Source organism: Ambystoma mexicanum, chromosome 4p (assembly GCF_040938575.1).
Source record: "Ambystoma mexicanum isolate Mex_15411 chromosome 4p, UKY_AmexF1_1, whole genome shotgun sequence".
In the NCBI taxonomy this organism is placed as follows: Eukaryota; Metazoa; Chordata; class Amphibia; order Caudata; family Ambystomatidae; genus Ambystoma; species Ambystoma mexicanum.
In genome coordinates this window covers 302,645,284-302,670,656 of record NC_090927.1, presented here as the reverse complement: position 1 = coordinate 302,670,656, position 25,373 = coordinate 302,645,284, and the positions used below count along the sequence as shown (strand labels likewise).

Genomic DNA, 25,373 nt, shown 5'->3' with positions numbered 1-25,373 from the left:
CCTCGGGCGAGACACGGCATCCCCTTTTCCTGTTGAGGAACAACCAAGCCCTCCCCTGGCCTTTGTAGGTTAATGTAGAACAGCTCCCCTTATTTCCCCACATTTGGCATTTAAAAGTGTTGGAACGAAGAAGAGGAGAGAGTAATAAATACTAGATCTTTATTTCACCACTTTGGTACTGGGACGAGGAAGATGCCTGCAAAGAACTGTAAGGGTCAGGCACGTCCCTTTAACTATGGTGAAACAAGTATGATGGTGAATCCACACCTGCAACTTGCGAGGAAGCCCGAAGGCCGGCCGAAGCCCATGAAAATTGTGGAGCCCCCAGGCCAGGTGGGCTATTGGATGGGAGCCTCCATGCTGGGCTGAGTGTAGCAGCATTTGTGAGCGAGCAGCAGGAAGAAAAGGATGCCGTCCGCGTCTGTGTTCAGGAGGCAGAGACTCCGGCGGTTGCTGCAGAGCACCAGAACTGCCAGGAACCGGCTCATTGACCAGCGATGCAAAAAGGCGGCAGCCAGAGCTGCCAGAGAGGAAGCCGCAGACAGGTGAGTGTCGAGGGAGTCACTTGGAGTTGGGGCGCCTCTAGAGCACTGCATGTGAACAACACAGTGTCGTTTAAGACTAATTGAACTGCAAGCAGCGTGAAAACTTGAATCAATGCTGAAATACATATATTGAATACCGAGTTGAGTGCAAAACTTGAAACAGTGCTGAAACAGATATATTGAATATGAAACTGAGTGGAAATTGGAACTTGAGCCAAAGTAGGCATATTGAATACAGAACTTTATGTTTTATGGGCAAAGCTAATGCAGAACAGAAGCCAAGAGGAAAGTGCCCATTTGAAAAGCATTATGCAGAAAATAGAGCAAGTGTAAAGAAGGGTAACAAAAGGTGGGGTATGAACCAGACCACTAGAAAGGGAACTTTGTAACTGTAAACAGTGCGATAAGGGAAAAGCCTGGCAAGAGAGGTGTGACAAGTGGGCCCAAAGCCAAGAGGCTAACTAGGAGAAACCAGGAAAGTGTGAAGCTGCCCCAAAAGTCAACAGGATGTGAAAGGTAATCTTAAGAGCTTGTGAACTTTCTCGAACTTGGCGAAGGGAAGCTTAAGAAGCTAAGAGCTGGCCAAAGCTCAGAACTTTATGTTGAACACAATTTATTTAATTATTGACCTCCCTACACATTGTATGGTTTTAGTTGTGACGGCAAGGATCGGTTTTGGACACTGACAGACTTTTCAGTTGAACTCTTTGACTCAGACTGTCCTTCGTTTTGTTCAGGTAGGGAAATCCCACTTTAGCATAGGGCAAGTTAGGGCTTCTACCATCCTGACATTTCATTTAATACATTATCTTATTTTGAACTTTAAGTCTGTTGTCTGTGTCTTACTTCATGATGCCTTCACAGTACTTAAAATCAAGCAGCGGGTCACAGCAAAGCAATCGCTCATAGGCAAAGAGGCTAAAGGAAAGGTTGGCCCTTAGCTCTTTGCCCTTTGCTGGGTCGCCCCAAAACAAGGATCAAGTGGCGGTTTTGGGGGTTAGAGGCCACCTGAACAGTCAGTTCATTAACACCTGATGCTTCTTGTAGGTCCCCTGACCTCTGCAGGCAGCCTTAGGCAGATGGAATGAGCGCCTCGGGTGGTAGTGGAAAGACCTTTCAAAGATTGTGGTTTTGGGGTCAGAGGTCAACTGAGCAGCCTGTACATCACTATGTTTTTCTTTCCTCATAGTACGAGCACTTTTCAGTCCACTTATAACTTTGGCACAGTTTGACGAATCTGCATGAAACATTCCCCAAAAGAAATAAGACCAGATGTTGAATCTCTTGGGAAAGGTAAGTAAGGTTCCATCAAGGGGTTGGGGGGAGAGAAAAGAGTGTGAGTTACAAGCTTTGCGAAATCCCAATTGACACCAACGCTTACAACCCGTACTGCTACATGGATTTTTTAATTACATTTGTGAGAGGAGTGGATGCCTGTTCCCAACAACATGCTTTTACAAATTTGGTGCAAATATGTGAAGCAAGTTTTTTTTTAAAAGGGCCAAAAAGTAGGTAAACATTTGTGATGTCTCAGAGCAGTTCACTGACTTACTTCTGGGTGTCCGCCTTTACAGACTTTTCAGGGAATTAAATTAAGGAAATGTGTAATGGAATTGGTTGGACGCACGCAATATGTTAACAAAAGCACCAGAGGGGTTTGCAGATCAGCTAAGTTTGTGGCAAAGACACCCTTTTGTTACACTTTTTAGGTCTTATTATGCCCCTCTGTGAACCCCCTCACATTCCCTACGGTATTGGGTGGGAGGGGGCTATAATATGACCTACAGGGTTGCAAAAAAACACAGACACTTTTACCGCCATTGTCATGTACAGTGAGCAGGTTTGTGAATTCGATTTCAGCTTCTTTACAGTGGCCACTGGGTATGGCCACAAACCAGGCACAGTGGCTATGGTTTGTGGATTGGGGCAGCCTGAGGCATGACCAAAGGCCTTGTCCTTGGAAACGTGGCCGGTGGTCCACCGGTCAGATATACATAGAAAAAGCTAATTCTGGGCAGTTTATAACTAATATGGCCAGTGGCCCTCAAACCTGTTAAGGAGATATTGGATGAGCCATGCCACTGGAAATGGTGCTGCACGCATAGGCCATTGGCCCACAGACAAGTTATGCGGCCGCTGGCTTTTGTGAGTGGCTAGGTGGTGCTTAAGGTATGGCCAGAGGCCATGCACCCCAGAATGTGGACACTGGCGATGGCAGCAGATCATGGCCAATGGGCCTAGATCTTTTATCCATACGAAAAGACAATTTTGGGCATCGTGTACCTCTGGCAGATTGCCCATGCCACAGGCAATCAGGCCATTTGCCATTGATAGTGCTCATGGACCGGTTATGGGGACATTGGTCACCATGGGTGGTTAGGTGGGGCCCAATGCGTGGTTGAAGGCCATGCCCTGTTGATTGTGGCCATGGCCAGAGGCCCCCAGATTCATTATCCATGATAACATTTTGGATCGCTTATAACTCGGCCAGATATAACAGGGTAATCTGGCCAGTGGTGCACGGAGCGGTTATGGGAATGTTATGGTTATGTCGTTCTGTTAAATTCAGCAAAAAGCTTTGTTAAACATAAGTTACAGTTGCATTGCAAAATCGAGAAAAACAGAAATTCTTCAGTTAGCTAAGTTACAGAACCATAACTCGCACCCCAACTAGTATTTCTCATATAACGTGTTGATCCCAAAAAATACAACAGGATGATATCTTAGTTGGGCTAAAGAAGTCATTTATTTGTAGGGTTTCGTAATCTTCAGATAACTTCATAAGGCACATGCGACAAGGTCATTAATCTTACCCTGTAACGAGGAGATAGGCACCCCTCTCAGTCTGGGGTAGGAGGCCTACCAGGGGCAGAAGCTAGAGTCAGTTAAGAGGCCCCTAATTCCTGTCCCCTCCCCAAGTGCCTGTTTGTATCTGAATGGTACCACCTTGCATCACTGCATACCTCTGCAAAAGATGGCCTTCCAGCCTTATTCTTATCATTGCAGTCAACCAGAAAGACCCAGAAACCAGGGTGGATCACCTAGAAGAGCGTAACCCAACAGAGCCTCAAGACCGCAGATCATAGTCGGCACAGTTATCCTTGCTGCAAGAAGAGAGAGAACTGGAAAGTGTTGGAAAGGAGAGTTCCCACCCTAAGCGATACTGAATGAGAAATATACGCTTAGATATCATAGTGTATGCATTACAAGCTACATGCTAGATGCAGGTGTGGATGCCATCTTGGCAAGCGGCAGCCATCTTAGATGTTAGGCCCAAGCGCGGCGAACAGCGTTTTGTGTGTTAGTATTAGGCCCTTTGCATGAGCGCAAGCAGACCCACCACCCACCCTTGCCAGGTCTAAGAGATCCACAACATCCTCCATTGTTCAGAAAGTTACAGGCCCTTGAGCCCTGGGAGGAATGCGCCCTGCAAGGTCATGAGAAGGGAGCAGAGCACCTTTTGGCAGTACCATCCCACGAAACAGATAGCAAAGCCATCCTGCCCCCAACAATACCCACATGAGAAATACAGTTCTGTCATGCTTTCGTCCCATGACCCCCGCATGCCACAGCACCACCCAGAGCCAGACCACCGACCATAAAACTTTTACACTCCTCAATCGATCACTAAGATCAGAAGGCAAGGCTATAGCGCCTTCAGAAATGGGTCACATGATTTGTGCAGCGAGGTCCAGGGTGACATCAGAATTATAGCCTAAAACTAAGGCGTAGGACCTTGGGAGTTGCAGCTCTCTCTGGGAGTGTGTGTGACCTCGGCTCTCTCACGAGCCCATCCCTGTATCTGCCAGGTGCATTGTTATCACGATAGAATAACATTGTTTGTCAGAGTAGTTAATTAATTGTTAGGTCAGCTCACCGCGGATGAGGAGCCCAACAGCACCAATGTGAACGGAGATGGACAGATGAAGATTAACCAATGGCCTGGCATCCCATATGGAGCAGGCCCTACATGTATAGAGCTCCTCCAATCCGTATTGTAGAATTGCACTATATATGATTGTGTCATCAGTGACATTGTTGTGCTTATAATGTGCCACACATGCCTACAAAGCTCAGCACATTCGCCAACAGCAGAGTTCTTTGTTGATGCATTTCTATTTTGTAGAAATAAATACTTGTTATCCTTGCAAGCATGTCTTGGGCCTTTTTCCCCTGACAGGCTGTATTTTTTCTGGTGTGAACGTGCAGGGGCATTCCTTCAAAAGGTGAAAGACAGTGGATCCCTGCTGCTGCAGGGAACTCCTCGCACCACCAAGAGTCAGCAGCACACGCCACGCTTTGGCAGCAGCGTCGTAGCCCCCTCAGAGACTCGTATCACTGTGCCGTGGAGTGGCCCTCTCCAAGGCTTAAATCACCAATAATTACCTGGGAATTTGCCACAACGCAGCATCCGAACATGGCATCTCCTTGAACACAATAGAGGCGTGGCTTATTTATAAAGTGCACAAGGCGGCCCTGGGGCATCGTGGCGCTGTTACATTAGGGCTTGCTTAGTTACATGAGAATGACAGTATAACAAGAAAAACAAAACAGAACATTGCAAAGTTTACAGTTTTGAAGTGCTATTTGCAAGAGAAAAAGAGAGGAGAGCTGCCAACTTAATGATTCTGTGGTTACAGTGGAACAAGTTGAGGTTTGTGTTGTATGTCTAAGGCAAGGTATTTAGTTGAATAGTTTGGTTTTCAGAACCTTGCAGAAGGCAGCATGGGATGTTACATTTCTGAGAGATGCAAGTAAGGCATTCCAGTTTTTTGGAGCTAGAAAGAGGAAGCTGGATCCTCCCGCTTTGGCTCTTTTGTAGGTAGGTACAGAGAGCATGTTGGTCAGATGGGACCACTTTGGTATGGTGGTGATGGCTCTAACTCATTCTTCTGAGAGATACGAAGGGGCCGTGAGGCCAAGGCACTTGTGTGTGATTGCTAGCGTTTTAAACAGAATGCACCCCTTAACTGGGTGCCAGTGGGCATCTCTTCTGGCCTGTGAGATGTGATCCCTTTTTGGAATGCTTACTGCTGCACTGAGGGCATTTTTTGGTGTGATTTGTAACCTCTTGAGGTTTTTGGCAGATGTGCCTGCAAACAGAAAGTTGCAATAGTCCAGTTTAGCCCCAACAGTGGCTCGGGCTATGTTGAGGCAGTTTTTGGCTGATAGGTAGGTTTGACAGCGTTAATGATTTTGGTGGCGAGTGCTTCTGAGGAGGCAATGGCACTCACCTGGCGGGTCATGGAGCTAGAAGGGCCCCTTTTTGTAAATGCAGACCTTTTTAACACCTCCTGGGTGAGAAACAGCGAATTAGATTGGTCAGGGTCAGAAAACAAATGGGAGAAGGGGGGAAGAAGAGGTACAGGAAACAGGAAGGTGTGGGTTATGCAGGTGAGGTTGCAGGCGGAAAGACCGTGGCACACCAAGAGACATGCAGGAGGAAGAATGGTGGCTTGTAGTGTAGAGGGGTTTCAGAGAAAAGTTGAGTCATTGGCTGGTGAGAGAAAGTAGTGCTGTATTGTGAGTGTGCGTGCAAAGTGGGTAAGAGTCCTAGAGGGAGTGTGGAGAGTGAATGGAAAGTAATTGTGAGAGTGAAAGGAGGGTGACCGAGAAGAATGAGGGTGGTGAGGGTAGAATAGTGGTGAGAAGTACTGAAAGGAACATCTGGACGTAAGAGGAATAAGAGAGCAGGGCTTCTGTGTCTGAAGGCACACCCCTAGAACATCAATAGAACTAACATCATGATAGAAAAGGGCTAGTCTAGGAATTCCCTGATGAGGCGTTTCCCTTTAGGCCCGCACTGCTAGAAATGTTAGACCTTAGACAGTAGGGATTAATAAGCTCTAGAGACTAAGCTGGGGAGTAAGCACTAATGGGTTAGGGTGGAAACTGAATTTTCTCGATGAGTGTGTGAGGAATGGTCAGAGCTGTGCACATTTTTTTTTTAAATCCTTAACCCAGCTCCAGGAGTTGGCGTGTTCTTTAGGCCATCTGTAACAAAAAGGAAGATTGAAACTCTAGTAATAGCAAAACAGAATCTCCTTGGAATGCCTCTTCTCTTTGTGTCTGTGTTTCTGATTTGTGGTTTCTTCACAAAGAGCCTTACACTTCAGAAGGTACCCTACATGTTCCAGTCTGAAAGATTTAAGTTGGGCAGCATAAACTATATGCATGCAGGCAAGAGAAAGAAACACTGCTAGAAGGTTCTCAGAGAGGCGTGAAGGGATGGGGCAGTGTCAGTCGTGGCATGTGCAAACCTTATAAAGGCCAGTATGTTTCAGGCAGAGGCAGTTGAGTGTCCATCACAATTGAGAGTGTTGCGCACCATACCCATCTATGTTTAAGCTTGGCGGAACGTAGTCAGTCGGATGGTCAAGAAGTGAATTTAGAAAATTAATCAGGCTGTAGGTCACATTTTCAGTATTTGCCTTCTAAATGGCCGATGAGACTGAAATAGCGCAAGCCATTTTTTGGGCTCTTTCCCTAACAGCATTGATGGTGGCAAAGGCAACCACATTTAGGTGTGTGCCTCTAGAAGGCCAACCGTGAGGGAGATCAATCAGTCATGTTTTGGACCATTGAGTTATTCTCTATTACTTAATCAAAGAAAGGCACCCCCATACATGCTCAAGTAACTGCCATATTGGACACACATATTAGCAGCGGATGTCTGTTTGCTTTTTTTTTTTTTTAAGTACAGCTGTAATTACTTTCTTCTGATTGTTCAATTATACATGGTCCATGGTGCTAAGGGTGCAATTCCGCCATGGTGGTTGGCGGACTTACCGCCCCATTCCGACCTTGGCGGGGCGGTAAGTCCCCAATCCCCATTTTGCCCTTCCCCATTCCCATTCTTGCCCCATAGGGCATAATGGGAGTGGGGAAGGCGTTAATTATGCCACCGTAAATTACGGTGGCGTAATTAACATCAAGGTCCCTTAGCGCCATGGATTTTAACGCCTGCAAAAAGCAGGCGTTAAACTCACCATGGCGCTAAGGGAACTCGTACTCAGGCGGAAGGGGTCGGCGAAGTTTACGCTGGCGTAAACCCCTTTCCGCCAGGGTCGTAATGAGGGCCATTGACACATTCTAATCCCTAGCACATTCAAGAGTGTCACTCATCAGAAATTAATTTAATTACTGTACTATTTAGCTAATTTCCTTATGGACTGCTTATCACAACAACCATTATAGATACATTAATCTATCAATTTTGACAAGCCTTTAAATAATGTTGACCATTTCCACCGCCTGGATTAATCTCTCAGAAACGTCAGCAAATTCCGATTCCCATGTCTCGTCTGGTAAAATAGCTCTGCGACTCCAGAGATCTGCAGACACCGGTGTGGATCCAAGCAATGGCAACTCATCCCTTTCATTGTTTTGAGGTTGAAAATTGAACGATACAAAACTTGCATTACAGTGCCTCCAAGGACAAGAATTCCATTCTGAAACCCTTATGAAAACATGCTATCATAACTATCAATTCTCCAAATCATACCTTCGTACCTCTTGGGGGATACATCCATAAATCGCCTGTCCTAGAGGACTACAAATAAGCTCACTAGGAGAGGTACATCTTCGTTCTGATATGTGTGGATGTGAGGAAAAACATCACAGAAAGGGTTCTTTTCCAACATCTGCACATTCTGATCTGCATTGACCTGTAAAGACTGCATGGAAACCCTGCACTATAGTTCCTGTGCGGACATTTAATGTCAACATGTCACCATTCTGATGCTTGTGGAATAGTTGTATTTTAACAGACTGTGCCAACAACGTCATGCAGCAACAGGAACTTTGCACAATCTGTGAAACTGAATGGGGCAATGGCCACCACCACTACAGATCTCAGTTGCACAAATACATGCACGGCAGCGATATTGGCGTATTCACTGCATGAGTGTGCTAAAAAGCTTGTCAAGTCAGGCAATTCACAGGTTCCTGTGCTTTTTACTGCACATGTGGTGCAAATCTCAGGCCTGTTTTAGCCCTGTGTGTAGAAAAGTAATTTAGCAACTGCATTACCAATGAAGCGCCATACCTGCAACTTAAGCTGGCCTATTAGAACTAACCCATAGAAGTTATAAAAAAAAGAAAACTACAAGTCTGCAGTTAATCAAGCTGAGTTTTCTACAACAGAAACAGGAAGCTTCAAAAATCCACCAATAACAAAAACAATGAAAATTTGCTCTACATTTAAAAAAGAAAAAGAGGAAAACAAACACAGGGTGTCGAAACTAACATTATCTAAACAAGGATTGCAAAGTACACCATAGAGTAGCGTATGAGTAACCCCAGAGATCTTTGGCATCATCAGTGAGGTGCAACTTGGTTCTCTAGGAACAGAAAAATGGGACGCCCTGTATGTTTTTCAATCTGTCATTAAATGTTGCCATTATGCTTCTTGGTTTAGATAGCAAATATGACACACGCATAGCACTTTTATGCCATACATTCGGACATGGGATTCCTCGTGATGTTGTGAAAATTGACATTCTTGCTATTCAATCTTCCTGGGATTGATATACCTTCACAAAGCAATACACATCTACTCAAATGAAAAAGTGCACTGCGATGTTTGCACTTATGCCAATAATAAATGATGGGTTCACTATCTTTGTAAACATTAATCCTTCTCTGCTATATCTAATATACTCTTCTTTAGAAAGCAAACACTCTTCAAAGACCATTGGAAAAGAGAACAATCATGATTGTTTTCCTTAACAGCACATAATTGTCAATTGTCTATGAAAGGACAAATTAAATGAATCAAAAAAGCGAGTTCCCCATGGACTTACAGGTTCTGGTAGTGTTTTTGTTCTCTGTGTAATGCTTTTTAATGTTGTGTGCTAAGGGCATCAAAAGGAGATGTGGTGTCAGAACTGAACTGTGATGTGTTCTTATGGGCTGTTCCCGACAACAGATTTAGCTTGGCAGTGGGAAATTATGGTTAGGAAATGGCATGGCCCAATCCGTAGCTCCAGGTATCACCATAGGTACATTTGCAAACCAGACAGGCAGTGCAGGAGGCTAGGCATCATAACACCTTTTGAATCTGGATTACAATACCTTTAAAAAATCCTTGAACTCTGGTTCTTCATCTGTTTTCTGCTGCAATAAGGCAGCCCCGTTGAGCTGGCAGCTGCAGAACCTGATGTAGGCCTGCATGTGCAAGAGCTCTGTGGCCAAGATGTCGCCAATCATCTGCACGGCCATATTTTCCCCTTCCGTCTTCTTACGCACACTCAGAGCTCTACGAAAGAAGTGTAGAAAGGTACACAGTTTATACTCAAACAGAAACGATCACTAGAAGTCAGTGAGAAATATGTGACAGTATTTCACACCATACGATTAGATAAACGTAGCACCAAGAAAATCCACCCAATATTCATGGACACAAGGGGAACGAACAACAAGCCTTCGTAATACCAAACCATTATTTGGTGAAATTGACAACTTCCTGGTTAGATAGTGTTATATTTATAATTGACTTCTTGCACAGTCAGGCACTGCTCCAGGTGGTTGTAGCTTTTTTAGAACACTAGATCGATTTTCCAAGTCCCTCATATTCCAGGAGGAAGGGCACAGAAAGCACATGGTTTTCAATGTTTATTTCCAGAGGGAGCTCATCAATTATTCAGAGGGAAAGGTTACTTGTCTTATGTACGCTAAGTCTTGATGCATTTTGTGTTTTGTCTGTTAACCATTACCTCTGGTTGACATTCTTGAGTATTTGGATGAGCACTGTTGCTAGGTTACCAGCTACAGTTGTCTGCATGCCCATGTTGAAGGGACTCCTGAGATTTGATATAGCACTTCCATGGCGAGAACTGCTTCAAACGGCATGGCTCTGGATGCCACATCACAGCTACCCACTGGAACCCCCTACAGCAGCCCAAAACCATACACACTCTCACTGTTTGAATACTCTACAGTTGGTCCTAAGCCTCACCGCGGGCCATGCATTGATGCTTGATTTTCACAATTGTCAGTATTGCAATCTGCACCACTCAGCTGCGCAGCATTATAAAGACTATATTCGAATACAATCAAATAAACTCACTTGTGTAGTTTCGTATTGGACATAATCAGGTCCCTCCAGTTCACAAAGATGAGCGCCATTTCTTCTTGGGTGAGAAGGCCGGATTCAGCCATGGGTTTTTGGAAAACCTGCAAGCAGACAAGGAACAGTCTTCCAGTTGAATGGTATCACCTTGGTAATTAACACTGAAGTACATACACGTGATTGCTAGACCAAAAAGGCAATTCGAACACAATAATTCTGGTACAATGCTGCAAAAAAGTCTTTGATGTGACAAGCCAAAAACTATATTTTTATTTTCATGTGTCAAAAGTCATGCCACTTAACAGTAAAAGTATAATTCAAGACACAAAAGCATCTCATTAATTGCCCCCATTCTTCTCAGCCTGATGATCAAGATTCTAGCGCTTCTCAAAAACACATCTGCAATGTTGGCCTTACCTTCTCCCATTCATCTCACACAGAGAAGAAGGTGCTTTCCTGTTAAAAGGACCAGAACCCTCGACCAGGAAACAACAGCACAACCTGTGAATAATCATGACTACATACAACATGAAGGTAAATTCAATGGCATACCTGTGTAAACCTCATAGTGTTCACGTAAAAACTAAGCTGACCACATGCCATTTACCAGACATACCCATCAAACTCATCAAGGTAACTCAAATTAACAGACATTTAATCATATAATCCCAAAACTCTTCACATGTCCCCTACTTGGCAATACAAGTGGGTGTCAAGGAGGAAAACCTGAAGCACCTATTCTCCCTCCTGCCTGACCAAAACCAATAGCAGGCCACAAAGAAGAACATAATCCGTGAAGGCAGGGGTCTGCACCTTTAGGCGCTCCAGATGTTTTGGACTACCACTCACGTCATCCCTAGCATCCATTTTCAATGTTGAGAGATCATAGACGTTGTAGTCGGAAACATCTGGAGAGCCAAAGGTTGCAGATGCCCGTGTTAAGGGATCTAGTCTACATCACACATTCTAGACAGCGGCCAGCTCGACTTATCACATGCATTCACCTAACATTGACACTATACACAGAAAATGACATTATCCTGTAAAAAGTCTTGCCTTGGACACTTTCCTTCGTTGAAATTCAAATAATTGAGCTGGGAAGGAATCTACAGCATTAATGAGCGGCAATACGACACAGGGCAGCACATGGCACCAAATTCACACTGCCTCAGTGTTAAATGATTAAAAGTTGTGTCTCTTAAAACCAGACATTACTACTAGTTTTGTTCACTTGAACGGTCTTTAAATATGTAGCATGCAAACAATTATTCTTTTAATAAAAGGCCAATAGAGTTGTTTAGTTACAAATATTTGTTAAACTACTCCTAATATTTGAATCCCAATTATTGGTCGAATACGCTCGAATATTTAATTTAGAATGGTGATTCAAAGCTTTTAAGTGGACCAGAAATAATAACCAAAAGGTGAGGAACAAGTTGGAGCTCTATCTTGAAAGGGTGCATGCATTATAATGCTAAGCACTCTATGTATGCAACATTACAAGTGCAAAATAGAGTATCCCGTGGGCGGAGAGGGGTATGGGTACTTGTGTAGGGAAATAAAATAAACATTAATTTGAAGTGATTTTTCTAAGTAAATTACTCCCCTCAAAGTCAAGGCAGGTGCCCCCACCCACAAACTCTGGTACTCTCCAGCCGTCCACAGCCCCCGTGTAGGGGCAGCCGTTAAGACAGACCACACTGCACCTTACACTGCTAGATCACTCGAACGTGCACATTCCATTGCTGCAGGCAAAGCCATGACTACTGTATCTACCGCCGCCACCTTGACTGTTGCTGCCTTTTCTGCTAATATTGCTGCCCCTAATGCTCTTATGGTTTCCCCCATAGTTGATGCTGCCCCCATGGTTGATGCTGCTTACACTGTTGCCCCCATGATTGATGCTACCTACACTGTTGCCCCCATGGTTGATGTTGCCACCATGGTTGATGCTGCCTACACTGTTGCCCCCATGGATGATGCCGCCCCCATGGTTGATGCTGCCTACACTGTTGCCCCCATGGATGATGCCGCCCCCATGGTTGATGCTGCCTACACTGTTGCCCCCATGGTTGATGCTACCTACACTGTTGCCCCCATGGTTGATGTTGCCCCCATGGTTGATGCTGCCTACACTGTTGCCCCCATGGATGATGCCGACCCCATGGTTGATGCTGCCTACACTGTTGGCCCCATGGATGATGCCGCCCCCATGATTGATGCTGCCTACACTGTTGCCCCCATGGCTGATGTTGCCCCCATGATTGATGCTGCCAACATTGTCAATAACGCTGCACACACCATAAGCTATACTCAAGTGTGCTCTTATCAATGCACAGTCTCTCCCAGCCCACGCTCTCGACATCCATGACCTTCTCTGTAACTCTAACCTCGATCTACTATTCATTAGCGAGACCTGGCTTCACGAAGCCTCAGGCCCAGTCCTTGCCCTTGCCCTGCCGGAAGGATACACCATTTTCAGACAAGATCGAGGGACACAGAAAGGAGGAGAAGTAGCATTAACCTCCAAGCAGTCCATCCCCATCAGAAGAATCCAAGGAGACCTATCCCATAACTGTGACTACATGCTCATCAAAATCACCCTGTCACCAAACTGCACTATCACCGTCCATGTCGCATATCGCCCGCCCGGGCCGGTCACAGAATTCCAAGAAGCACTAATCCACGCCCTTGGGGACAACTTAAAGAAATCTACCATGTCCATCCTCCTAGGAGACATGAACCTCACCCTCATTGATCCTGTTGATGGGAATGCAGCCTCCCTCAACAATGCTCTCTCCATACTGGGCTTCAAACAAGCAGTGACAGAACCTACCCATAACTAAGGACGCACTTTGGACTGGATCTCACACCACAATTGTACTACCTCTATCTCAGCAATCACCCCCATTCCTTGGTCAGATCACTCCGCCATCCATTTCGACCTCAACTTCGCCAAAATACCCTCCACCACCACTAGGGCACTGCCGCCCGCCCTCACCAGAAGCTTCAAGCAACTCACAAAGGAAAGACTACTACCGCATCTCCAGATCCCTGAACTCAAACCTCTGTTTACCAACAATCCGGACACCCTTGCCGCCACTTACAACTCTCAAGCCGTGGACACCATTGCCCCACTCACACAAAGAAAAGCCAAGACCACCAAACAAACTAACTCATGGTTCACTACGGAACTCCTCAAGCTGCGAACAAAAAAAAAAAGGTCAGCCCTCACAGGATAGCAAACCAATCCTAGCAACACCACTAAACTTGCCTTCAAAAACATCGCCAAACATTATAAAACCGCTATCATCATAGCAAAAGCCAACTCCTTCGACTCCAGGATAGCTAACGCTAAATCAGGTTCCCGGGAAATCGTTGCGATCTTCAGAGAATTGGAAACACCTACCACCCCTCCAGACTCCCTTATTAAAGACAAAGAATGTTGTAACAAAATCCAAGAAGCTATGCTCAACAAATTGGACACCCTGCAAGAAAAAATCATCAGCCACCACAAGGCATTAAACAACTATCCAACCTACACCTGGACACACCAACTGAAATCCCAGCATTCTCATTCCAAGAAATAAAAGAACAGGACAACCTAGCTATACTCAACTCCATCAAGCCATTATAATGCAAGGGTGACTCCTGCCCAGCTCAGTTCATCAAGGACAGTGCCCCCGCCCTGGCACCCTTCTTCATGGCGTTCATCAATGCTTCCTTCAAATCCAACCAGGTGCCCTCATGCCTCAAAGAAGCTTGGGTACGTCCATTGCTGAAAAAACCCACTCTGGATCCAAATACCCCAGGAAACTACAGGCCCATTACCACGGTACTTTTCCTACTGAAGATTCTGGATAAAGCAGCATACCTACAAGTCCAGAAATAGTTAGAGACTCATCACTTACTAGGTCTTCGACAGTCTGGCTTTCGGCCTAACCATGGAACAGAGACCGCCCTACTGGACCTTAAGAACCAAATAGATGACCTCAGGGACATCTGGACACCTGACCGCCTGCTACTCCTTGACCTATCTACGGCCTTCGACTTGGTTGACCATGACACATTATGCCAACACCTCTCTACGGCAGGCAACTTCTCACCCAACGCCACTGCTTGGATCTCCTCCTTCCTCAGCGGTAGAGCAATGAAGGTTTTCTCAGACCAAGCCTGCGCTCAGCCCAACTTAATTAAATGTTGAGTTCCACAAAGATCCTGTATTTCGCCCACCCTTTGCAACCTATTCACAAGGTCACTATTCAACTATCTGGACTCCATGAGCATCGCATACACAAACTATGCTGATGATACTCGGGTCCTCATCCCCCATTCGGGTGACTACGAGGTGGACCAGATAACCCTCAACATCATCTACGCCACCATCCAGACCTAGATGGCTGAAAACTGGCTTTGTCTCAACAGCAAAAAGACAGAACTCCTACTCATCGGATCACTGGAAACAATCAGAAAACTTGGGCTAAAATATGACTCCTTCCTCATCGACAACACTTTCATCCCAGTATCCCAGTCAGTCAAAACTCTGGGGGTATACTTAGACTCTAACCTCACCATGGTTAGCCAGGTGAACGCTATATCAGCGGCAGCAGCCTATCACTCGAAACTCATCACGGCAGCCAGGCCATTCATAACGCAACAAAACTGCCTCACCATCTCTAGAGCAATTATTGGGTCTCGCCTCGACTACTGTAACGCACTGTTGCTAGGCACCTCAGCAAGGAACATTATGAAACTCCAGACGGTGCAAAACAATGTTCTCAGAGCAGCCACAGGCATCTCCAGGAGAGACCACATCTCGGCCACTAGGAAATCAGTCCACTGGCTACCCATCAAGGAACGTATCCTCTTTAAGTCCCTGACACTAACCCACAAATGTCTCCATGACACAGCACTCTGTTACCTCTCACAAAGATTCTCCATACCTCCCTCTAACAGACCTACTAGATACTTACACTAACTGCCTAACCATTCCCAAAAGCCTAAGAGTCTGTGCAGGTGGCTCAAGCTTCCCAGTCATCGCTGCTACCAACTAGAACCTGCTTCCCCCACACTCAGAAGCATTGACTCCCACGCAGCCTTTAGGAAAGCAATCAAAACAATGCTGTTTGTGTAACTATATGGTTGAACACAAGGATTTCATGTCTGTTTCCATGTCTGCACTTCTACCTGTAAGGCACATGGCTACCTGTAACCCTCGCATTGCCTCTCAGGTCATGTAACTAAGACACCTTCTTGAAACAGCGCCTCGATGCCTCTGGCGCTTTACAAATACAAATAAATAAAACATAAAAATAATTACCATGCGAAAAATGACATGGAACCCAATATAGCTATGCCTGCACTTCACTTTAGCACACTACCAACTAGGGTTCAATGGAGCTAGGGGATGATGTATCAGTTTCAATCTGACTATCATTGCATCAGAGGTCACCCCTGCATATTCATACAACGCTCTTCAATACAGAAAGCACTTCTTGTCAATAGTGTTGCCCTTTATAGGCCCAACACAAGCAGCACAACAATGGCAAGGCATAGTAGCTTCCAAGATCACACAGATTCCATTTTCAGATGTATGTCAAGGGGCACACATTGATTTGAAAGATAGTGTACAATGCCGTGCATGTACTCACTTTGTTACTCCCAAAAAGGCATCACTGCCTAGAACATGCAAAGTTATTTCTTGGACTTTTACAGAGAAAAACAACCTCTTGAAAAAGCAACAAAGTCAGGGACAACCTCACCTCTAGGTTTGCACCACAGAAACCCCAGAATACAAACATGCTTACCTCTATGACCAGATGGAGGTCATCCATGTACCTCTTCTCAGTTTGAATGAGCTCATGAATGTAGCCTTGCCTCTTCCGCTCCGTGGGTGACATGTCATCCAGATCATGGAGTCCAGCACACCCTGCATGCGAAGCAAAATAGCGATCAGAACACAGACTGCAACCATATTCATTCTAGTTGCAATTCACGCGCATTTGGTGCCAAATGTGCCTCAAAGCCAGACTGACACATTTTTGGATCCCAAGTAATCAGCAACTGATCAAGGGGTTTAATCACTATGTTTGGGGTTACAAACAAGCAGACCAAATAAAGTCTTATTGCGGTGCGCATGTCTTGTGCATTCATTCTAAACCTGCAAAATCTGAAAGATCAGATGCACACACCTTTATTTTTCTTAGTTAAGCTATAGAGTTGCATAACTAGGACACCAGGCCCTTGATGGGGTCTGCTGTACAGCATATATATATCTAGGCCAACAACATCAATGTGGAGTCATGTCAAGGACAAACCATTCTTGGCTCAGAGAAACTGTCTAAGCTGACCAGCCCTGGTCTCCTGATAAGTGGATTATTGGAGATGGTGTAGGGCCCGCTTCAGAAGTAAACATGGCCACAAAGGGAGAAAGATGCCAAAATGCCCTAGTCTTGTTTACTGATAACTGTACTCTTCTGTTTTTGCTTTCTAGAACTTCAGGGGCACACTGCCAGGAAATAATGTGAACTGTGGCATTGCAAAGCAAAGCTTAAAGTATTTTTTTGTAAACTTTATTTTTCAATACTACATGCATAAATTAAACACAGCACTTCATTATGTTATCAAAAATAGGCAGCGACAAACAATTTCAAGCAGGCAACGATCACTCCAGCATTGCCAAGCATTAATACCTCGCTGTCCAAGTGGTGCTGTCGCAAAGACTCAGGTTTTAACGGATGGGGGAGAAATGGAAGAAAGGGTGGTGGGGGTAAGGTAAGGAAGGGCATCTTGATGTTATTTTCCCAAGCTTACGGTACCCATTAGTCCAACCACATGGTTTAAGAGGTCTGGCCTGAAAGAACAGGAGATATCGTTTGCTGCTCTGCCAGTTTGGCATGAGTGTGTAGTCTGTCCATATTGCAGAAACACACATATAGCTGTTCTAGTTCGGTTGGATTAAGAGGTTCCAGCAAGCAACAATGAGGGTCATGTACATAAATCTTCTCAGTCGAAGCTTCTTTGAAAGAAGAAAATTAGTAAAAAGAAAGTCATGAGGGAAGGCGCACAGACTCAAGGTGGGGGGCAAATTCCATATTCTTGGGGTACAATGTATTGTATTTAGAGGTCAGACTCTACTGAAGATGGGTATTTTCTGTTGAAGTTCTTTTTTGCTGCGGTAGCCTTGGAGCCTCAAATGATACCCCCTTTTTCTGACAATTGAGGGATATTCTGGTGGGTGACCCGACAGGCACATACATACGTTTCTGCAGTGTTGTCACAACAATCCCATAGTATCGGCTTCGAATGCACAGAATCATTTTACAGGCAATTGGTGCTGAGAAAAATACAATTACGACTGAAAGTAAACAAGTATGCTTAATCCATAAAGTACAAAGCCAGTGGACTGGAGAGTAGACTGAGGGTGCATGTGAAATAGTGCAAGGAGGAGCAGCGTGAGCTCGGTCTGCAGGGTTATTTAAAACAAGCCTTAGCAATGACAACATTTTGGGCTTTTGTGTAGGCATGTCATAGTGGTATTAAATGGCTGATGGTAGCAGGTGAAGAAATGGTGCAAGTACCTGGGCCTCTAATAAAACTGTCTGGCCAATGCCTAATACTTATACACAAGCCAAAACTGTTGGCTTTGCCAATGCTTGTTTTTGAATTTAACATGTATTTTATTTGCATTTCTGTGAAAATACAACACAAACTGCCCTCCCTCCCTCACTCCGACCAGTATCCAACAAAGAAATTCCAACAGTACTTTCCCCACCATTCCTTAAACAGCCATTACAAGCCTCCACATATGTAGCCTCTGACAATATCAGTACCCCCATCAGTCACTGAGGTGATGCCTCTCTCCCCACACATGTTCTCCCCTCCTCTCCCAACCCTCTCCTGGTACTCCCTGAACCATAACAGTTTTGGCCCTTGTAGGCGTCCATCGAAGGCACCCCTTTGCTCATATGAGCGTAGTCAAACCAGGCCCAACAACTGCAGTCTCTGAGGGCACCAGGCCGCTCATGAATCCTTTTGGAGGAAGTGCAAGATAACGTCCCATTCCATCAGGAATTTTTGGTGGTACCCCTGAATCGAATGGTTCACCCACTCGAGAGCAACGAAGTTCCATACCTTTCCTACCCATCCATGCTCTGAAGGGGGCACATTTCTGCTTCAATTTTTGCGCCACAATCAGCAACACCGCCACCATCAGAATTACGTACACATTTTGTGTTTTTGAGAGTAGATTCCCCAAAGCATCACTCATACCCAATATAGCCTTCCCCACATTGCCTGAGACCTGGTAGCCAAAAATATGTATTGTTGCACCGTCCAACCCTGTGCAGTTTCTCAGATGTGAGGTGCCATTGAATCATCACTTTAACCCACATCTCCTGGACATGGCTGGCCCATTTGAGTTTGGGTATACTTGCCCACAGCTTAGCCCGCGGCCCATCCTCAAACTGATGTTCCACTGCAGTTTCTCGTAGGGCCATTTTGGGTTCTGTTGTCCCTCAGCCATAATTCTGTACATAGCTCCCAGTAGATGTTTCTTGCCTGTATCTAAATAGTACAAAAAAACAACAAACGCTGCAAACAAGTTGGTACTCTTCACTTTAAACATTTGTTAACTTAGTGAGATACCTTAATGTTGTCTGTATCTGTCATAACATACTTCTCGAAGGGAGTGAGATTCCTAGTGGCTGCGGTTCTGATCGATGGGTTCATGAGCCAATGTCTCAATTATGAATAACGGATCTCTAGCCCCAGTGGACTAACTTTGTTGAAAATGTTGGGGGTGGCAAAAGGGGGGGGACATGGCATCTGATGAAAAGGTGCCCCAGCCAAATGAATGGGGACAAAATGGTGTGCCATGAAAGTTGAGGGGGACAAACACCCCTGTCCTCCCCTAAAATTACACCCATGTCTAGCCCTCCCCTAACCCAAAATCCTCTGTGAAGTGGTCAAAGGATTTAACTTTGCTACCTTCAAACATATCCCGTAGTTTATGGCAAAGAGCTCTTCCCACCTGGCAAATGCTCCGTTTACCTGCCCCAGCGTAAACTAAGGGTTCCTAAACAGGGACATTAGCAGGGAGGGGTCGTCAGAGCCACCTGCTGAATCAGAGCATCCCAGGAGTCCCCCACAAGTGCCACTATCCGACTTAAATACATATTTCCGGGTCTGTCCTTAGGTTTTCATAGTATTTCCTCCAGTGGCCTACCCACCTCTGCCCTATCCAATCGGCACCAGATTTTAGAGCGGTTGCCCAGAAACCATTCCCAAACCATTCTGATTTGAGCCACTAAGTAGTAGAGATGAAAGTGTGGTAACTCCTTTGCTTTTAGGAGCTATAAGTACTTACATGGAAACCCTGGGTTTTTAGTGGTTCCAAAGGAAGGCCCCCACATGCTTTTGAAGGCTCATGGATAAACTCTGGGGAACTGTCACTGGAAGGGACATGAAGTAATACAAGATCTTGGGCAGGATCACCATTTTAAGCACATTGATCCTCCCCAGCCACGAAATGCACAGAGGACCCCATTTGGTTAACTTACCTCACCTTCTACAGCAAAGGTGTGTAGTTAGTCTGGTAGAAAGAATCCAGCAAGCATGTGATTTCTACACTTTACACTCTTTTCGGCCCATCTGTAAGGCACAGAGCCCCTTATTCTCTGAGCCCTGGGGGATGGGTTGAACAAGCCTAACTGCCTGACTTATGAGCATTAATTTTTAGCCCTGCAACTGCCCCAAAGAGCACCAGTTCCCTCGGGTTTGCTGGGAGTGTAGCATAGTGTCGCCTCTGTGATCATGAGGAGAAAGTAATCTGCAAAGGCAGTAACTTTATGCTCTTCACCCCCAAAGATAATCCCTCTAATGTCCCGACTAACCCTAATTCTAGCCAGGAGTGGCTACAAGTGGAGTGCGTACAATAGCAGAGAGAAGGGTCAACCCTGGCTTGGTGCCCCCGAAAACGTGTATCCCCGGGACAGGGGAATCGCAGGAATGGTGTTTGATAGTTAGCTTTGATTAATGATAGGAAATTAGACCCAAACCCCATGGTCTCCATTGTGGGGAAGAGGAACGGCCATTCAACTTGGTTGAATGCCTTCTCTACATCTAACGCTAGTATCAGCGCGGAGGACTTGGCTTTGTTGACCTTCTCTATTAGGTGGCACACCTGCCGGATGTTATTATCAAAGGTCTGCCTCTTCCTAACGAAACCTGACTAGTCGGGGTTGATCAGCCCAGCAAGGAGTTTCTCCAATCGTGTTGCTAACACTTTAGTGTGGATTTTCCTGTCTAAGTTAATAAGTGCTATAAGGCGGTATGAGGCACATAGAGTAGCCTCTTTGCCCGGCGTCGGGAGTAGTGTAACCTTAGCTTCTTCCATGGAGGGAGTAATTCGCCCAGACATATAAAAAGGAGTTGTACAATGAGACTAACCGAGGGATCAACGCCTCCCGAAAGGACCTATAGAAGATCACTGGGAAATGTTCCAGTCCCGGGGCTTTCCCCAGCAGCAAAGCGGCTGAAGCTGCCCTCATTTCTTCCAACAAGATCTCTTTGTCACAACTCTGGACGGGTTCAACCAGACTCTAGCACCCCACCAGTTTGACATTCTGGGAGTTGAGCACCTTTAATAGACCACAGTAAACTTCTGTGGGTCCCCTGCAACCCATAAGACTAACCAGAATGGTATTGACCTCCCACGTACCCCCTGGTGTCTCACCACTATCCCCTTCCCCCAGGTGGTCTACTGCGTAGGCCTCGTTGTCGCCCCTCCGGTTTCCAGGTCTTTATCTGCACCCTTGGGAGAGTCCTCCAACCCCCCCCGTCCCTTTGTCAGGGTATCCTGCTGGGCCACTTGGTGCTCACTTTTTGAAGCCACTTGGCCAATACCTTTTGTCCATTCCCACACTTTCTGCTTGGCAGCTTCTCTCGGTGGCCTCCTTTCCTGTCGGGTATTCGCTTCCTCTCCCATCTTCAGTATCCCCAGGCATTCTTCACAGGTTCTGACCCACTTTTCCTTCCCTCCCATTCGAATAGAAAGACCGAAGAGAAAAGTCCATCTGTAGTGCACCTCAGCTCGTGCCAGAGCCCGCACCACAGGGCCCATCAGCTGCCGTTTCACAAGGGTGGTCAGAGCCAGGTCCTGAAACAGTTGGAGATCTGAGATATTGTAGTTGATCGACCTAGCGTTCCTGGCGGCCGCCAGCACCTTCTCCTTTTGGCCGTATTGATGCAGGGCCACCACCACATCTCAGGGTCTGGCCTTCGATTCTCCCCTCCTAGGGCCCACTCTGTGGATGTGGTCCAGTTGTATTCTGGACCAGTCTGTCACTTCCAGCAGGTCTGCAAACACATGTTTCACCATCTCACGTAGGCCCTTGTCCGCTACTGCATCAGCTAAGCCTTTTATTCTGATGGTAGACCTTCTTGGTCGGTTCTCCAAGTCCTCGCTTTGGATTTCCAGATTATGGTTGACCGTAGCCCGTCGCTCCACCAATTCATCTATCTTCTGGGTGTCCTCTGCGATTTCTTGTATGGCATTCTCTGCCGCATACATCCCCTCCTCTAGGCTTGCTATGTCCCCCTTTACTTCCTGCAGGCACTGGGAGAGCTCACCTCAGACTCAGCTGTAACTGAATAGTTTGATATTTTGTCCCTGAAGTCCTGAAAACAGCGACATAGGATTTCTTGGGTGACCACTTGCTCTTTCACCTCCCCACTGCCTCCCCCTCCCCCAGTTTCCTCCGGGTTTTCTCTCTGGGAAAGGGCCCTGTTCGCTTCCTGTGGCCATCTCAGCTCCCTTTTGCAACAGTTTTTGTCTATAACTCTCCTGGGTCTTTTAAGAGGACTTAGAGGCTGTTTGCAGGCCCTTGTTCTTATTCTTGGACACTGATGCTGTGAATGACCAAGACCCCACCTCCTCTCGAGCTGTCCTGACCCTTGCCTTGGGGCCTCAGAGCTCCTCACACACTGGGGGCCTGTCCGCACTGATCCATGTCTGACTACGGGCTGTAGCGCTGCCCTCCACTTGAGCAGCAGGGGACCCACAGGGGCCAGACTCCTTGTGACCCCCACCTAGTGTTCCTCTGTGGCCCCCAGGGGCCTTGTCCAATTCTCTCAGGGACCTGTTGGTAAACCCAACCGGGTTCCCTTCCGATCCGCCTCCAAACCTGGTGAGTCCTCAGCGTTCCAATCCCCCTCTTGTGGTGTTAGAGATTTGCAGTAGTATGTGCCAGGGACAGGTCACTCCCGTGCCCCTGCTTGTAAGGACCCTCCTGCAGGTGAGTCCATATATGCTAAATTGGGCCTGCTTTCGGTGCTCCCAAGGAGAGTATCTTTATATATAAAGCAGAATGTGTGTATGTGTGTATGTTTGTCCGGCTATACAAATCCACACCGTTGAATCCACGTCTACCAAATTTTGATTGGATTCCTCTTTTGTCTGGAGCAAGATCGTAGTCTATGTTTGGATGGAAAAATCTTATATGCAAAACAATGTTTGGATGTGTGTCTGTCTGTTAGTCCGGCTACACAAATCTATACCGGTGAATCCACGTCCACCAAATTTTGCATGGATTCATCATTTGTCTGGGGCAAGATTGTAGTCTGTTGGAATGCAAAAAATTCACTCCGTAGACACCCTCATTTACTGATGCTCACCCCGATTCACTACAGTAGATACTAGAAGGAGGCTAAATTTTGAAAAGTGTCTGAAGCAAAATGTTCTATGTGTTGGTTATTCCTTTGAATATACAGTTCGAAAATGTTTAATAAAGCATTTTTAAAGGGAATTTAAAAAAAGTAAGTTTATTTTTATCACGCCACTCCAAATATGGGAAATGGTAAGGTTACAGTTTACTTAAATTCATTCACGAGAAGAGAGCACAATCAATCAATCTTTCTTGGACATTTTCTCAAATGTGCTGAAGCTACTGAGTGACTAAAACATGCCGCACAAAAAACGAACATCACTTGGAAAAGCTCTATCTGATTCAAAGCAAAAATCAATGTAGATCTGTGCTGGGGGTGTGGGGACTCGAGAGGGACCTATCTACATATGCTCTGGGAGTGTAGTAGAGTGCTGGACTTTTGGAGAGAAGTTTTGGATTGCATTGATATGGTAACTAGTATGACACTGCCTCATACTTTTCTGTCAGTGATTTTCCTTTCAACTGATAGTCGAAGTGTGGAGATGTGGGATTGTTCGGAATGGATTGATAGAGCATTGTTGATGGCCATAAAACAAATAATGAAGGTGTGGAAATCCAGGAAGAAGCCACATTGAGAGAATTGGGTGTCGGATATGCGGACGCTCTCTTGGTATGAGAAGACTCGGGCAGTTCGACAACATCGGGAAACTGAGTATGAGGAGAGATGGGGGTCATTCAGGGATTTATTTGGATGAGGTGTAGGCTTTGGTTTATTTTGTGGATATTGAGGTTGGGGATTGGTAGGGGTATACGTTTTGTCCTTTTTTTTGTGTTTTGTGTTGTCACGTCTTGCCATGAGATAGGAGGGTGGGGATGTTTTCGGATTTCGGTTTGAATAGCTGTGCTTTAGTAGTAATTTGCATTTTGTTGCACTGATGTATATGGAGTAATCTTTTGCTTGTTCCCATTCTGTTGTTACTCAGTTGTATTATGTTTTGTATAATTATTAAATAAAGTTGATATAAAAAAATTCAATATCAAGAGCTTCTGAAACACAACAAACAGCAGCACGACTTGCCAAACAGAGGCCAAGAAAAACATCCTCCAGGGCACATGAAACTCCACTTGATCAGGACACGGGCAATGGCAGGTACCCTAGCTAGTGTCAAATAAAACAAATTGTAGGCACCACTCACGGGCCTCCTGCACACTCCCAGTGGGCCTCCTGCACTATCTGGTGCCAGGTAATGCTGCCCGCCTCCTCTCACCTTACATTCCACTGTCTGCCACCGGAGCGGGCTGCCTTGACCCGCTCCTACTCTCCCCAGGGTTCGGGCCCTGTGGTGCCTGTGTGCCTTGGTGACCGGGAGGGGATACGAAAGCCCAACGCTGCCGGCCATTTTCGTTGCACTGACAGGCCCCTCCTGGGACAGCCAATGTCTCCCCTGCTCCACCGGACTTCTCTTTTGTCGGGGAGTGCATCCGTGGCGGCGTCGTCACTGCTTATTAGCCGCTCTGTGACGGGTCTCTGCTCGCTCCTCCCGCTCCAAGGAAGCTTGCCACAGTGCGTCCACTTCCCTCACAGCTACAGGCCCTTGTGGCTCCAAGGCGCCAGGCTGGCCATCTTCCGCTATGTCGCTGCACAGATCCACCTGCTCACCCGCACGCCTATGACCGATTCCAGCCCCCTTCTCGTGCGCCGGGGATATGAGAGCTCAGCCTTTATGCTGTTCTCCACTTGGCAGCCATCGTGGGAGTCTCCCTATGCTTGTTTTTAACAGGACTTCATTAAAGGACTTGCATAGTGCTTATAAATCGAGTGGCCGAAGGCAGACCTGGCTAAGACATTTTCATTTCATCAGTAGCATGTTTACAGCTCCAATTAAGTTATTAACTCTCAGAATATGGCTTTGAAAAAATACTGGCAAGCACTTAGAGTGCAAAATTTAATGGTAAGGCTTGAATAAAGCAAGCTCAAAGAGCTCCGATGAGGAGGTATTTTGGGCAGGAACTGGGTAGAAATGGTCATAGGGGCTAGCATGACCATGGGTAGTCAATGGGTGGGCAAATAACCAAACACCTACAAGCTTA

The 25,373-nt window shown here is 46.0% G+C and overlaps 1 protein-coding gene across 6 annotated transcripts in view; it reads right to left on the bottom strand.

Annotated features, from left to right (window-relative positions):
• Positions 1-25,373, bottom strand: part of ITSN2 (intersectin 2) — a 2,589,317-nt gene that overhangs the window by 157,069 nt on the left and 2,406,875 nt on the right. For all 6 annotated transcript variants that reach the window (XM_069605851.1, XM_069605856.1, XM_069605854.1 and 3 more), the window contains 3 exons: positions 16,425-16,546; positions 10,615-10,721; positions 9,621-9,804 (listed from right to left, as the gene is read on the bottom strand). In XM_069605851.1, coding sequence (XP_069461952.1) covers positions 9,621-9,804; positions 10,615-10,721; positions 16,425-16,546 — 413 coding nt within the window. The remainder of the gene's footprint in view (positions 1-9,620; positions 9,805-10,614; positions 10,722-16,424; positions 16,547-25,373) is intronic.